Raw genomic sequence first — 14,915 nt, 5'->3', positions numbered from 1 at the left:
CCGAACTAACGCTTGAGGTGATGGCCCCACCTTACCTCCGTTATTCTCGTTTCTTACTCCTCTTCCTCACATTCGCCTCTCCCTTATATTTGAAATCTAGAGAATTCGTTGAATCGCTCGAAGAAATCGCCAACCATGGCGTCGTCGTTCATGCAATTTCTCGTCAATCCTTCGCGAAACTGGTTTGCTGCCCAGCACTGTAAGGCCGTGGTCAAACGTCTTCGAAAATACGGTAGCATTTCGCTCATAAAATCTCTAATCTTTTGGCTGTATTCCACAGTCCTCACGCCCTTTCTCTGATATTTTTAGGGCTTCGCTATGACGATCTGTACGATCCCTACTACGATCTCGACATCAAGGAGGCGCTGGCACGCCTCCCTCGTGAGATCGTAGACGCCAGACACCAGCGACTCAAGCGGGCGATGGATCTTTCCATGAAGCATGAGTACTTGCCTGAAGATTTTCAGGTTTTTGCACTTCCTCTTTGTTCTATTTTAATCTGTTTTTTGGGATACATGTTTTAAGATTGATTTGGACGATTCCTCTGGGAACATTTGTGTGAGGGAGCTCGCTTTCAGCTTTAATGGCCTTATGGCCAAAGTTAACGTCACAGTTACTAACTGTGACGGTGAAATTTCTTACTCGCGTTTCTTGTTGATCACAGTTGTGCATTTTTGCTTGTTTGGAGATTCTGTCGAAATATATATATATATTTTTTTTGTAAAATATTGACTCATTGCTGGTCAGCATTATTGTAAATTTTAGTGAATAGAAGGGTTTTCTATTGTGTAGAGTCTTACTTGCGGAGGAACATATCTTTTATTAGAAACTTATCTTACTATGGAGCTTGAAATTAGGCATCCATTGATTCGATTGAACTGATATTTTAAGTGGCATTTCTGCATTTTTGTTTTTCTTGGTGAACTTTGGATTTCTGTTTAGGGAATTGTGTCAATATAGATTAATTTGTCAACTACTAATGATGCTTCATTTAGTTATCCCAAGAACATCGAAGAAATTGTGAAATTGATGAAATTTACTCTAATTTGTATTTTGATGAGATATTTTGTGTGAAGAGCCACGATTAAACAAGAAGAGTATGTGAATTGGGCCTTTTTCTCAACGGTTACATGGGGATTTCTAATGTGAGTTTTTTGGGTTCAAGTCTCACTGGGGTATTGGGTTCAACATTTAAAATAAAAAAGGGTGAAGAACCATATTTCACATATATGAATTTCTGAAGTAACTTAAGGAAACTAAAAAAGTGTGAATTTGTCATTTCCTCAACTGACCGCAGAAAGTATTATCTTCTGCATATTTTGGGAGAATTTAATTTATTGGGTAAGGACTGTGGTACTCGTTTTAAATTATTGAATGGCCTGTCTGAGACCAGATGCCAAAAGCAAACTTTTTTGCATCCAGCTATGTAATTCACTCAGTCTCAAATTTTGGAGATTTACATGTGATTTTCTAATCTGGACCTCATATGAGTTTATGGTTTGACTTTGAATTTGCTGCATATGGACAGTTTGAGTTGTAGTACATGTGCTTAAATAATCTGTTTCGTGCTGCTCAGACTGCTATATGCGTCTGCGAAAAGTGGCTTCGCTTGTAGTGCTGCTAAATCATGAAACTTCAGGTTCATAAATTTGAATATTGTATAGTTGGAACTTCAAAATATATAGTCCCACGATGTTTTTATGTTGTATAATATTGATTTTTTTCTGATAAAGGGATTACTTATTTGTATCAATCATACACAATAGTAGAAAAGAAAAAGAAATTTTGTGACCTCACTAATGATGAAGTATATCTTCCAAATAGCATACTTTTTTTCTTCTCCATGCAGGTACAATCTTGTATTGTCTTCATCATTCAACTTGTGTGCCTACTTTGCAATTGCAAACCAATACAGTTCCATCTGCAATGCACCAAATTTTGGATTTGCTCTCTGTTCCTTTCTACTACAAGGCTTATTATGTGGCAAAAAGAAAATGATGTTTCTAATAGATTTTGTTTTTTTTTTTTTTTTTATGTTGAACCCTAAACCATGGTAAGGCACCCCCCACCCCCACCCAGCGCCAAGAGTTTTACACCAAATTCTTATCATCATGATGGTTTGGAGCAGGCCTGGTACATGTTTTTAAATTTCTTAAAAAAAAAAAAAACTCAACACTGAGGAAGTGATTAGGAAAGTAAATCTTACTTTAACATTTTCTAACTCCTAAAACAAAAGATTGTTTGCCATGTTAAAGGCAAGGAATAGTAAGAGACCTGGAATTCTCATATTATCTTTTTTAGTGAACCTCATTTTTTGTAGCAATATTCTGTGTTCATTGACTCTTTTGGTTAGAGAGGGTGCCAATGTAGGCAAGGCAATTTCATTGCAAAAAAGTTGGCTGAATTTTGTCAAGTAAGGTGACAATGCATTTGACACTTCCAAATCTCAGTAAATGAACATGTGTTTGAATATTAACATCTTGTAAGTTGTCCTTGCTCTGGTATTTAGCAAAACTGTAGGCTTTGCTAGATCTCTTTGTTTGGTTTTCTCTCAGTTATCATAATAGGGAATGGTTATGGGGAATGTTATGGAAATAATTATAGGAATGGTTATGGGAAATGTTATGGAAATAATTATAGGAATGATAAAACTAAGAAGTGATTAGGAAATATTGAGATACTCAATGTTTGTTATGAACTAGTGGAAATACTTATGATTTTTTATTTTTATTTTTGACACAAAAGAAGGTTGAGGTAAAACCTGGTTTTCTCTGCTACCCTTGGGCATGCGGACTTTGTGGAGCATTCCATGTACTTATGTCTGCTCAAAGATTCCTTTTCTGCCCCCTGACAATTGAGGGTGACTTGGCTTGTGTTATTAATGGGCCTCTCATCACTATCATTTACTGCTGTGCCTTTATGGTTATTTTGATGCAATCAAGGACTTAGTTGCTTCTCTTGATTTTTCTTGGATCCACATCCTTTGCTAGGCCAATCAGATTGTGGACCCATGACGAAGTTTTTCAACAACACTTTGTTGTTGGGTGCTCCATTCTCTAGTTTTGGGGTTGCTAGTCCTCATTCGGCTTCTATCTTTGCCTGTTCTTCCCGGACTTTGGTTTTTACCCTTTTACTCTTTTTCTTTTTCTTTTCCCCCTTGGAGCACATCTTGTATTTTTTGCCATCCAGTGGGTTTGTTCTTGAATATATTATAGTTGCAAAGATTTGCTTAATCAGGCAATTTATTCAAATTTAACATTCTAGTTGCTTCATTTTTAACCATTTGTTACTTTGAGTAAATGTTAAATATATTGTGGACTCTCAGATAAGTTTTCAAGGATATATGAAATTTAACAAAGCTATGGAAACATTTCTGTGAAGTTTCTATAACGTGTTATGTGGAACTTAGTCATTAATTCTAGTGACAAATACTCTAAAATTGGCACATTCACGGATATGTTTAACATATTTAGCTTTATAGGTTGTGTGTTGCTCTCTCTTATTCTTAATAATTTACTATTCCAAGAAACATCTGAATGTTGCTGATTCTTGCTACTTTGTGATAAAAATTTGAAGTTATGAATTTGTAATGATTGTATCTGCTGATCATTGGGACCTTTGTGCTTACCTGTATCCTTCCTAGTCATCCCGACTGCACATGCTTGAGAGAATCTGCGAACCTACAGACGGAGAACTACATTTTCTTAAAAGAATCTTGAGTATTTGACTGACTTACTTATTCATTTGTGACAGAGCACCACAAGTAGTTATTGCATGTTGAGCTGAGCTCTTTGGTGGAATCTGTTTAATGGAAAATATCTGGCAGAAGGAAGCAGTCCTTTTTTTTGGGGGGGGGGGGGGGGGGGGGGGGGGGTGCGGGGGTTGGAACTCTTTCAATTCTTCTCTATTTGGTTGACCTGCATATGCGATTCCAATCGTTTTATTTGATCCAAACTGAAGTATAATAGAATTTGTGTCTTTGAGATGTCTGCTCATGCTCTTTTGCTGCTTATAACTTTGTATTGAACACACAATGTCAATTGTCAACTTGTAAACCATTCTAAGCTCTGTTTATTTCCTGTTTTTGTCAGGTGATACAGACACCATTTAGGGGCTATCTTCAGGAAATGTTGGCTCTTGTAAGTGCTTATGCCTCAGGCTTACTCTTGTTATTTGTTTTGTACACCGTAGCATGCTTACTAGGCTTGTGATGTTGCTTTATGTGCTAGCTATGAGAAGATATCCCTTAGTTATTATCATGCTTAGTAGCTAATTTTCCGGGCTTTGTCATTTTTTCATTTTCTCCTGAAAATGGACTCTTCAGGGCTTGCATTTACACAATATTTCCGTTTAACACACAAATGATTGTTGTTTTAAGTTTTCTTGAGAAACTGTTACAAAAGATTGATGCACAGTGTTTATGTTTTTCTTTGGTTGGGCAAATATTGTTTATATTTACAGTAGCCACTGTTACCACTTTGGTCTTTTTACCTTTGCTGTAGTTGCAGCATTAAAAAAAAAAAAAAATTCTTTTGCTGTGAGCTCTTTGAAGTTTCAGTAGGAACTAGAAGATCCTTTTTCGTGGCTTGATACACGTAATTGGTTTTTGTTGCAGGTTAAAAAGGAGAGGGCCGAACGAGAGGCATTGGGTGCATTACCTCTTTACCAGCGCACGATCCCCTGATTTCAGTATTGTCTTGTGTTTTAGTTTGGCGCACAAATAACTGCGGAATAAGGTCTATTGAGTTGGATTCGAGTTGAACTTTTATTCGTCAATGGAAGGTAACGGAGCTTGCTATTTTTCTCAAGTTAACATGGTTCGTCAAGTAGTGAATGGAGTTAAGACTACTTCTACGCAACCCTCCCGGCTTGTAAAGGTATCTTTCCCCCCTCACGGTTGATGTTATAAAGTCGAGCCTTTTATACAAGTGAACCAAATTCCTACAAGGAGTTGAAGAGCTAAAGGGTGTTGCAATCGTTTTATTTCAAATCCTACAACTTACCATTTCTCTGTGAGAACTTGGTAAGTAAATGAAAAAAAAAAAAAAAAAAAAACACCATTAATGCAGTAAGATGCACTGGTAGAACTGTGTGTTGTAGCCGTTTGCAAAATGCAGGCTTGTAAACATTTTGCTTCAATAAGTGAGCAGCCTTCGAGGCCGTGAATATTGTTTGAAATTTAGTTCAGGATGAAAAGTGGCGTGTCTGGATTTTCTGAGTACCTTTCTCGTACTACAAAGCCGAAATTTAAGATATTAATCTTTTGATAATTAACTTGGATTATATGCTGGTAATTGCAAGAGCAACAAGTTAGTTTTTCTTTTGATAATTGAAGATTTAATATGGGATCAGCTATTTTAGTAAGAGATTTACGTGGTTCAGAAAGTTTCTCTACTCTACATATGAATTCTAGATAGACAAAGTTGTTTAGTTTAGGTTGGTTATTTATATTAATCGTTTAGCCTGAAATTAAAGTTACATAATTATGTTGATTTGGTGGCGATTCAGTTTGTCAGTATAGCCTAAATCAATCTTTGTACGATTTCCCATGACACAAAGGAAATGACGAGAACAGTGTTAACAAATAGTTTGTTCTTTTAGCGTCGAGGTACTTTACACTGAATTCTCTGGAAAGCTAGTCATATCCTAACTTATCTCTGGTTATGAAGGTTCCAACGGTTGAAGTATCAGGGCACTATCGGTTGGCACGTATAGTAATATCAGGGCACTATCGGCGGACCAGCTTGACATACTTCAGCAGCCAGAAACATTGTCGCCTGATATGATTTCGGCGGTAAGACCTTAACAACCTTCCTGGTTGAACGCCTTAGCTTGCTTGATATATCATGTATAAATCATTCTCATCGACAAAAAACTTTCTGAAGTAGATGATGTATCTCCAGCTTCAATAATTTATCTATTAGACAGATAAATAAATCCATGTTTTCAACCGTTCACTGCGTCGCGATAATGAATTAAAATGAAAATGATAGAGTGGGCGCACAATCTGAATTCATCGGCTTATCGCTGTCAACAAATTGAGATATCCTTCCGCCCCACCAAAATATTTGGCGATTTGCATTCGTCCACGCCGCTCTCGATCTCAAATCTTTCGAAGTCTCTCTTATCAGCGGCTGATTCCTTCTGAGTGAAGAGCAGTTGATGCTTGGAAGATCTCCGAGTGAATCGAACAATCAAAGGTATGAATTATTACGAACAATTTTCACTTTTTTTTTTTTATTCTACTTTTTTCTGATCATTCGATTATGGCGCTCCGAGGTCTACGGAATATTCATGGTTCAGGATGCTGTATTCCAATGAAGAATATTTGTTGCTGATGTAAAATAGCCGGAGCTTTTTTCTTTCTGCACGCAATACAACCCAAAATTATGAGTTTGTCAGTTCAGAACCAGGAACGGATAAAACTGAAGAGATTTATTGATTTAATTTAAGAACAAGAACACATAATTAGAGTAAATCTAAGAAGGTGATCAAATGGACAGAGTATAGTAGAATGTAAATCTGCTTTTTGAAGTAGCAAAAAAAATATATATATCTGCGCTAGTAAAAATTGATACCCTTTGGAAGTGATATACACCTTTCATAACTTTCTTTAATGTGTTAAGCGATATAATCGAAATTGCTTTTGAATTGCTAAAGAAATCGCGTCCTTTCGTCCTCATTCTGTACCCCCTTGTCTACCTTAGCTGAAAGACACTTTCAAGGCCCTTCCGTGATATTTAATCTCTAGATGAGATGACAAAAGATCACAGCAGGTTCAGGCTTCCCGAAATCTGCGACTGTGTCAGGAATAAAACTTTGGGGCAAAGGCACAGAACTTCCAGAATTTGTTGTTGAATCTGGATATTCGTTTTTGGCTGAGTCATCAGAACAGCTTGATTCCCTATTATCATCACAGTTTTTGTTTCTTCAAAGGTTTGTTTTACTCCTTTCAGTATTGTTTTGTTTTATTCAGCATGAATACCATATCTCGTGTCCCAAGTTACAAAATCTTGTGGGCACTAATTGTTTGATGTGATTAGCAAACCCCAACTTTGTTGGGAACAAACTTAGACCACGGTGTGGCTACCTGGATATATTTTACTAATTATATCATCTTTGTTTGATGATGTTACTCAAATAGTTTACTTGCACGGTTTTACTGTACTGTATCGCTGGTGACGTGTACCCTGTGCTTCTTGTACCAGAGGCTGGATAGGCATTTAGAAATTTTCTTTGAAAACATAGCAAGAAGGTGAGTTCACACATAAATCTATTCTATAGCAACACATTGAGACTTATTGACCCACCATCTGTGTTGTTTTAGCATTCTTAGTGGTGCTCATTCGAGGGAGTTGATAATTGGATTATAGTTCGCTAAGGACATGGAATGAAAACAAAAATCAAGACACTGATAGAAGGTCTCTCTTGGTCTGGAACTAAAAATAACTGCTGCTTCTCAATTTTGTTCGAGGAAAATAGCAAAATCTGTATTACTGATTGATCTGATGTAGTAAGGTTTTTTACCAAGAAGTTGTGCCCATTTCCAGAACCAAGATTGGCATATATAGTTTTTGTTGGGTGAGCATGTAGAATATTCATGAAATTTTATGTGCTTATTTACTCGTCAAATTCAAAAAAAAGAAAAACAGATTCTACAAAGCCATCCATGGGATGATCCAAGGAACAACAGGATAGAAGAAACCTGTGAGACTGAATCACTTCAGAAGTGGCAATTGAAACAGAAAACCTAATTCATGTTAAACTTACATGGAGGCAAGATTTAAGACATACTTGAGCTACTACTGATTTCTGGATGAGGCTAGGCAACTCATACTTCACTGGTTGGTTGAGCATGAAATTCTATAAATCTATGTGGCTATGTATTAGTTTTTGTCTTGAGAATCCTTTTCAAGATGTCATCAATTCTTTTATTGATAGATCTATTTCAAGTGTTCTTTTAATTCCTATAGTGAAACATTTTCCTATGATGTTTTAGGATCATTTTGAATGTGTAATAAACAATGTCAACACCTATAATTCTTGTTATTTTGTACTCTTTTCTTTAGTTTTTGGTATCTCAGGTAGAATACATTTCATCCAACTTCTGGGGGATTCTATGCTTGTATAGTTGCTATCAGATAGCATTCTGATTTCATAAGCTTTTAGTTAACTGACATGAAAATTGTACTAACATGTTTTACTTTATCTTGGTTGTGAGCTCAACTTCTGTTCTACGTATTAATATGTCTTTCTTTAACTGCTACTCAGTTCAGTCATCTGACATTGGTCATCTGTATGTTTCTAACTGCCAATTGTACTAACAGGAATGGAAGGCTTCTCTCTAAATCATGTCATTTTTTCAGTTCACAGTAGATTTTCTTGGAAATGGCGGCCACCTGCTCTCTCCTCAGATGGTGTTCCAAGAATACCTTCATTGTATAGGAGGCAAGGCTGTCAATTGATACATCCATGTGTGCTTACCCCAAACGCATATGCCAACAAAGGTATCAGGATATAACTTCTTCTGTTACATATCTGCTTATCATATTAAAGGTGTGTAGGAGCTTGGAGGGGTATGACATATTTAGGCTATTGTATCATGCTCTTGTGAGGTCTGGTTCCGAGCCAATTGAGCCACTGATGTGGCATTTGTGCAAGCAGCCTAAGGTTAAACAGGTTGCTGAAGTATCAGTAGCTTGGGTGGTAAAAATACTCATGAATTGAATAGGCTTGTGTTGACATTAAATTTTTAAGATAAATTTTCGTCTGTGGTTCAAAAATTGAACCCTTTGTGAAGTGTAGGTTGCCTCTCACTGAACAATTGACAAAATCCTCTAGGTGTTTTCATCTCAAAATGTTACTTTTTAGAGAAAAATAATATTTTTTTTGTGGGTTGAACCTGGTTTTGGCTCAAAATGACTAGCTACGTAGGAGGCCAATTGCTCAATCTTATAACTCATTAACTTTTGTTAACACTTTCAATGTAGTACTTTTTCCCTCCCAACACTCACGTCTAGGCTTACACCTAACAGGTCTGAAACGTGGGTACAAACTCCTAATAGTGTATAACACACATAAATAACCTGAAGAGCACAAATTGGGCTTCGGTATACAACTTGCTATGATACCACTATTGGGTTGAACCCCGTTCTATCCAAAAATGACTAGTCTCTTAAAGGTTTATTGTTCAACTTTATAACCCGTTAATTTTTATTAACGTGGGACTTTTTCCTACTCTACATGTCGCTCAGATTTCCAGGATTTTGCAAAACCCGTGAGTCTTTTGCCAGCCAATGAAGTGAAACTTCTCAAAGAGTCTTCTCTTGATGAAATTAAGTGCTTGGAATTGGACAGCTCCTGTTCTTACTACATCATACAGTTACGAACAAGTGGTGATTTTGGCTCCAGTTTGAGTGACTCAAACGCAGGAATTTTTCTTTGTTTGATTGATTTAAATGGAGATTCAATATTGCAAAGAATATCTGCGTTAGGAAATCTGGAAATTTTGAATGAAATGGAGGGTTCTGATTCCTTCAGCTTCCAAAGAAGTTCAGTGGATAGGATTTCTTTCGTGGGGCCTAAATTAGGAAGAATTGAAGCCATTTGGATTGGTCCTGAATCAGGTCAGTCTCAAACTCAAACCCATTTTTAATGGCAAGCGTCCATAAGCCGTACAGTTTTAGTGAGAATGTGTTTGTGGATGTGACAGGTTCTTGGAGGCTGGGGGGTGTAAGCTTGACAGTTCTATGCAGAGACCAATCTTCTTTTAACGTTACAGAAGAGAGCAAAACATCTCAGTTTAATGCGTTCAAGTATGACTTTGGGGCAAATGATATCCTCCTTGGGGAGGGTGCTGATCTGTCCATGGCGGAACTGAGACCCTACTGTGTAACAGAAATTTCTGGGCTGGATTGTCTGACTAACCTGGAAATTGATTTCCTTCAGTCTTCCTCTATCTGCAACCAAAAAATATCAACTGAAGAGAGCATGAGGGAATATTCGAATTTGAAGTCATCTTTACTGCTGTATGATGCCTTGCTTACCTTGGGAGGGACAATGATCGTGGCCATATCTGATGGTGAAGAATCCACACGGGCCTTCCTAATTGGTGCAGTTGGTGGCTTTCTCTATCTGTTACTACTGCAGAACTCAGTTGACGGGTTGTCGACTTCTGATCTGTCAACCATGTATGATGGAAGATTGAATCTCTCTGAATCCTTTGGGAGATTCAGGGGGCCGCTGTCAAGCATTGCATTATTAGTCCTCTCAACCATTGTGCTTTTGAAGTATAGCATGGGAGGTCCAAATGCAGTTTTGAGTCCCCAGGAACTTCTGATAGGAGTTGCTGGTTTTGTTACATGTAAGGTCGCTGTAATTCTTGCTGCATTTAGACCATTACAGATGGAAAAGAAAGAAAATGAGTAAAATAAGTTTGGTAAACAAGGAAAGCGAAATAAGACCATATAAATATAGTATGGTCACAACAGTAATACCACTCTCATGAACAGAGAAAAGAATCATAATTTATGTTTGTCCTTGTGTTTGTTTTGAAGTTTTTGACTTCTTTCTTCGAGTCAAAATGGTTTCATTAAAGAGAAAGGATACAGGATTTATCTTCTTTCCCGGTCAAAATGGTTAATGTAAATGTTGTTAAAATGTATGTTGGTTATACAAAATATAACAGTGAACAAATATAATAAATAAATTCTATATAATATTTTTATTAAAAATTATAAAGATATTAAAAAATAAATTTGTTATAAAAAGTTAATAAAATTTATACACAAAGAATAATATTAAAATAAAATTAAAATTAAGCATATCTCACTTATATAATTGGATTTGATATGATATATAATAAAAATAATTTATAATGTAAAATAATATCAATTTTAACTTTTATGCTATAGTAAAAATTTCATAATATAATATTTTTATTAAGTAATTATCTTAACTATATAAAAATGAGAACATAAAGTAATATGATTTTCTAAAATAAATAATTTTTTTATAATATATATAGAATATTATTTAATTTTAAAATATTTTATTAAATTAATATTATTGATGTAGAAAAAAAGGGCTTATTCCTCTACATGGACAGAGAATTGGGGGGGAAGATTGGGTGAGGATAATGACTTCCCCCCTCTTGTTTTGGTTTGTTGTAGAAAACAAGAAAGGTAGATGGGAAGTGCCCATCACCTTCTTCTCCCTTTCTTTGCTTGAGTGGTAAAGGGAAATCCATCAATGGTTAACCTAGTATCCTTGATCCCTCAAATCAAAACAAAATTTGGGAGCCTTGCCAATTCTTAACATTTTTTAGATAATTTTGATGATAATAAATGTTTAAGTTACTAATGATGTGTATTAGGTATACCTTGTAAATAAAAAACCCCAATAGAAATTTCTAGTAACATATCCGTTCAATTTGCAAAAGAGAGTCTTAATGGCCCATATAAAAAGGGAACCACATATCTTATGTTGTAAAAGAGCACACTTATCGAACGACATTGGAACACCATTTAACCATATAAGAGAAAGATGTTGTTGGAAGATACAATTTATATGTAGTGCAATGATGTAAATTATTCTTCATCATGAAAACATAAATCCAACAAAAGAAAATTCTTTGAATGTAACTATTTGAGGGACCAATTGACCAACCTAGAAAAAACTTCCCACAACAAGCAAAACAAGCAAGGCTGAGTTGTCCAAGCAAACACAAGAAGAAGAAATTCAATTAAAGTTTGTTCATATAGACATTTCAATGACCAAGTTAATGAAGGCATCGAGAAGGACATAAAAACAAGTCCATGAGAAAAGTAGGTCCTTCAATCAGACATGAGAAAGAAAAGGTACTACATGTACCAGTTTACCCAGTCGACCGACTTGTGTGAATGATACTAATAAGCGATTTATGAAAGTTGACTGAAGATTAAAGAGAAAAATCACTGGAAGTACCCATTCGATGATCTTTCCCCACGGCTAATGCTAATGAAGTCGAACACCGTAAAGAGAAGAAAGAGGCATCTGATGAAGACATTCTAGAAATTTTGTGGAACTAACTTGAAAGTTTTGATTTAGGAAAGACAACTCTATAAAATCTGTAAGCAACATATCCATGTGATTAATAACTCATCATGAAAATATTAGGCATTTAATTATGATTTTTTATTGAGATTTAAAAAGAATAAAATATCCCTTCAAGCTCAATAATTCAATTTTTGAAAATTGATAACTCAATTATTTAAGTCAATTTTGGTCCAAGATTTATCTCTATGGAGCAAAAAACAACCACTCCAAAAGGCGCATATATTTTAAAATCATATATAGAGGTTGGGTTTGAATTTTGAAATGCAAGCTATCAAAGAGCTAAAGTATTTTTAAGTTCTACTTTGAAGTATTCAATTATTTGCCATCTTTTATACTAAAATATCTACTCTCATACTTTGAAAATATATCATTCTAGCTTATCGATTTGTTGGGGCATTTAAAAAAATGTCGTTTACATAGTCTTGAATATTTTAGGGTTGGTTTTCAAAATCTAAGCATGAGAGCTTATACTTGAAATATATTGTGATCTTAGTCTTACAAATCTAAAATCAAGTTATTATGTTGAAATAACTTATTAGTGAGCTTATATTGTGAATTCACTTTTAAGTCAAGTTGCTTTAAGTGTTGTTCCCGTATTTCAAAACCAATTTGATTTACCCCAAACTTTGATTTTGAAATCTAGTCATTTAAGGACTCATTGAGTTGTTATTTACATATTATAGGTACTTAGGATTGTTGTATCCATTGTTTGTCTTTGAATTGTGAAATTTCTCAACTGGATAGGAATATACATAAATTGAATTGTAATCAAGTAACCCGTATAAAATGGGTTATAAATTTGACAAGGCAAGATTGTGCTCATCTCAATTAGATTGAGAGTAGTTGAGTATGGTTGAGGAGGAAAAAATTGGTAAGCCTTATTGTTGCTACTAATGAGCTATAAGTCCGTGTATAGGTAAGCAGTGTTGAAAATCTCATTGCCTAGTGAGTTGCTAAGGTAAATAATGTGTATGTCTAAGTAGAATTGCCTAGTTAGTTGTTGAAAATCCCTTTGTGGGTTTAGGTTGAATAACCTAGTTGGTTGTATATCTATGTAAGGGTACACTTGTATAAGTTGGTTGTTATGGTCAATTTGATTTGTTTTGTACTTGTGTGGGCAATATTGTAATTGACCTTGGTGGTAATTTACTATTAAGTACCACTTGACAATCCAAACCTAGTGGTGGAACTCCAAGAAGTAACATACCTTAGAAATGGATTAACAATCCAAATAAGATTATGAACCATTGTGGAATTTTTATGTATTCTTTGTGGTTTGAATGCTTGTGTAATACTCTTTTGAAACTAGTTTTACAAATAACTAAGGAGACAACAAAATTTAACAACAAAATTTAATAAACCTATTCACCTCAGCTCAAGGATTGTTCCTCATTTGACTTAACACTTATTCGATCCACTCTAAGTTTAGAGAACCGAGAAGTCAGATATCTAGGAAATTTCGACCAAGGGAACTAACTTGATTATACCAAAAGTCAAGTCAAATTGAGTAGTTTGTAGGTTGACTCATATAGTCAAGTACGTGTTTTATACCGTAGTTTTAGACCATGAGTGGAATTGAGGCTAATTAGAGACAAATCATCAAATTTTTCTTCCTATAAAATTTATTAACAACAAGTTATTCAATTCAAGTTTGCTAGAAGATGGACCCAAACCCACACGACCAAAGAAGACCCACATATTTAAGAGTGTTGAAAGATGGGCCCAAACCCATACTCACCATGATTACGTGAGGTGGCATAAGAAGTCTCACAAAGCCAAAATTATTATGGAAGCAAGTCTCACATGAGAGTTTTAGTTTAAAGGTGTTTTAGTCATATTAGACTTCTATTTATATTGAGTTATTTAATTATACTAAAACTTATCTTTAAGTGTTATAGTTTGGGTATAATTAGGACAAAGGTAGTTTAATTGTAGTTGGACTCTATTGCTTTCCTATATTATAAATAGAAGTTCATGTATTCTGATTATAATAAGTCAATGAAATCTTTCTCTTTTTTATAAATTCAACAAAGTTTATAAAACTAAACTCAATTAATTATCTAAGTATGATAAACAAAAGTCAATTGAGTTTGGAGTTGTGCCTTCTCCCTTCCTATTGCTTGTGGAGGGGAGGCAAGGGTACGAGGCTTGATGTCTTGATTAAGAGGCCAACAATCCCCTTAACACAACCCCTCTTGTGTGTGTTGTTTGAGATGGAGGGAAAGGTTGCCCCTCTCCATCCCCTTTGTTTGTGCTATCGTGGGATGAACTCTTACCCTCTTCACTGTAGAAAGGATGAAGCAAAAGATAGTTTCCCATCACTACTAAAAGCAGAGGGTAAGGGGGATCCTTTCTTTTTGTTGTATTACACATGATAGATGCCTCAACTAACGTGGGCAAGACTATCTAATTTGGCCAAATAGGTTTTGAGTTAAAAAGTACTAACTTAGTGGAGAGACATAATCCTATTCAACTGGCTGGTTTAATTCAAATTGAAGCTTTCTTTATAGTTCCATAATGAATTAAGTTTAATTCAAATTTATAAAAACAAAATTGGATATGTGACTACACTGAGAGAGCGAGTCCAACATTTTTGTATGGCGATGATAAATGGGAAGAAAAACAGTTTTGAGTGTTATCACTCATTATAGCTATATCTGTAAGACATTTAGAGTACTGTCACGTAGACAAGAACATTTAATAGGAGAAACATATTGATTCCCCCACCTTAACAGTTATTGGCCACAACGAGTTTAGTTTCCTTACGCTCTAAGCATCTATGAGTGCTGGTCTGAAAGGCATCTCGTCTCAGAAAGCCC

At 35.3% G+C, this 14,915-nt stretch overlaps 2 protein-coding genes across 2 annotated transcripts; both read left to right on the top strand.

Annotated features, from left to right (window-relative positions):
* The first annotated feature begins 76 nt into the window (after nt 1–76).
* LOC137945695 (cytochrome b-c1 complex subunit 7-2, mitochondrial-like) lies at nt 77–5,180 on the top strand. Its single transcript, XM_068791676.1, has 4 exons — nt 77–232; nt 310–467; nt 4,092–4,139; nt 4,616–5,180. Exons 1-4 carry the CDS (start codon nt 136–138, stop codon nt 4,682–4,684), a joined length of 372 nt encoding a protein of 123 aa, XP_068647777.1. The 5' UTR covers nt 77–135; the 3' UTR covers nt 4,685–5,180.
* A 1,728-nt stretch (nt 5,181–6,908) lies between these two features.
* LOC137946313 (uncharacterized) lies at nt 6,909–10,495 on the top strand. The gene is made up of 4 exons (XM_068792554.1): nt 6,909–6,936; nt 8,328–8,507; nt 9,255–9,626; nt 9,713–10,495. The coding sequence occupies exons 2-4, from the start codon at nt 8,330–8,332 to the stop codon at nt 10,426–10,428; spliced, it is 1,266 nt and encodes a 421-aa protein (XP_068648655.1). The 5' UTR covers nt 6,909–6,936; nt 8,328–8,329; the 3' UTR covers nt 10,429–10,495.
* The last annotated feature ends 4,420 nt before the right edge of the window (nt 10,496–14,915 follow it).

Source organism: Aristolochia californica, unplaced genomic scaffold (genome assembly GCF_029961685.1).
Source record: "Aristolochia californica isolate CCGP_79_NKW_82.1479 unplaced genomic scaffold, dmAriCali1.0.hap1 SCAF_12, whole genome shotgun sequence".
NCBI classification, from domain to species: Eukaryota; Viridiplantae; Streptophyta; class Magnoliopsida; order Piperales; family Aristolochiaceae; genus Aristolochia; species Aristolochia californica.
Note: the sequence above shows the minus strand (reverse complement) of the source record. Positions and strands in the feature narration are given on the sequence as shown.

Bases quoted from the DNA above. Each gene is read 5' to 3' on its own strand.
- LOC137945695 (XM_068791676.1), top strand. From the start codon at position 136: ATGGCGTCGTCGTTCATGCAATTTCTCGTCAATCCTTCGCGAAACTGG. The intron at 233-309 runs GTAGCATTTCGC...TGATATTTTTAG, and splicing joins CAAACGTCTTCGAAAATACG to GGCTTCGCTATGACGATCTG. The intron at 4,140-4,615 runs GTAAGTGCTTAT...TTTTTGTTGCAG, and splicing joins TTCAGGAAATGTTGGCTCTT to GTTAAAAAGGAGAGGGCCGA.
- LOC137946313 (XM_068792554.1), top strand. From the start codon at position 8,330: ATGGAAGGCTTCTCTCTAAATCATGTCATTTTTTCAGTTCACAGTAGA. The intron at 8,508-9,254 runs GTATCAGGATAT...CATGTCGCTCAG, and splicing joins AAACGCATATGCCAACAAAG to ATTTCCAGGATTTTGCAAAA. The intron at 9,627-9,712 runs GTCAGTCTCAAA...TGGATGTGACAG, and splicing joins TTGGATTGGTCCTGAATCAG to GTTCTTGGAGGCTGGGGGGT.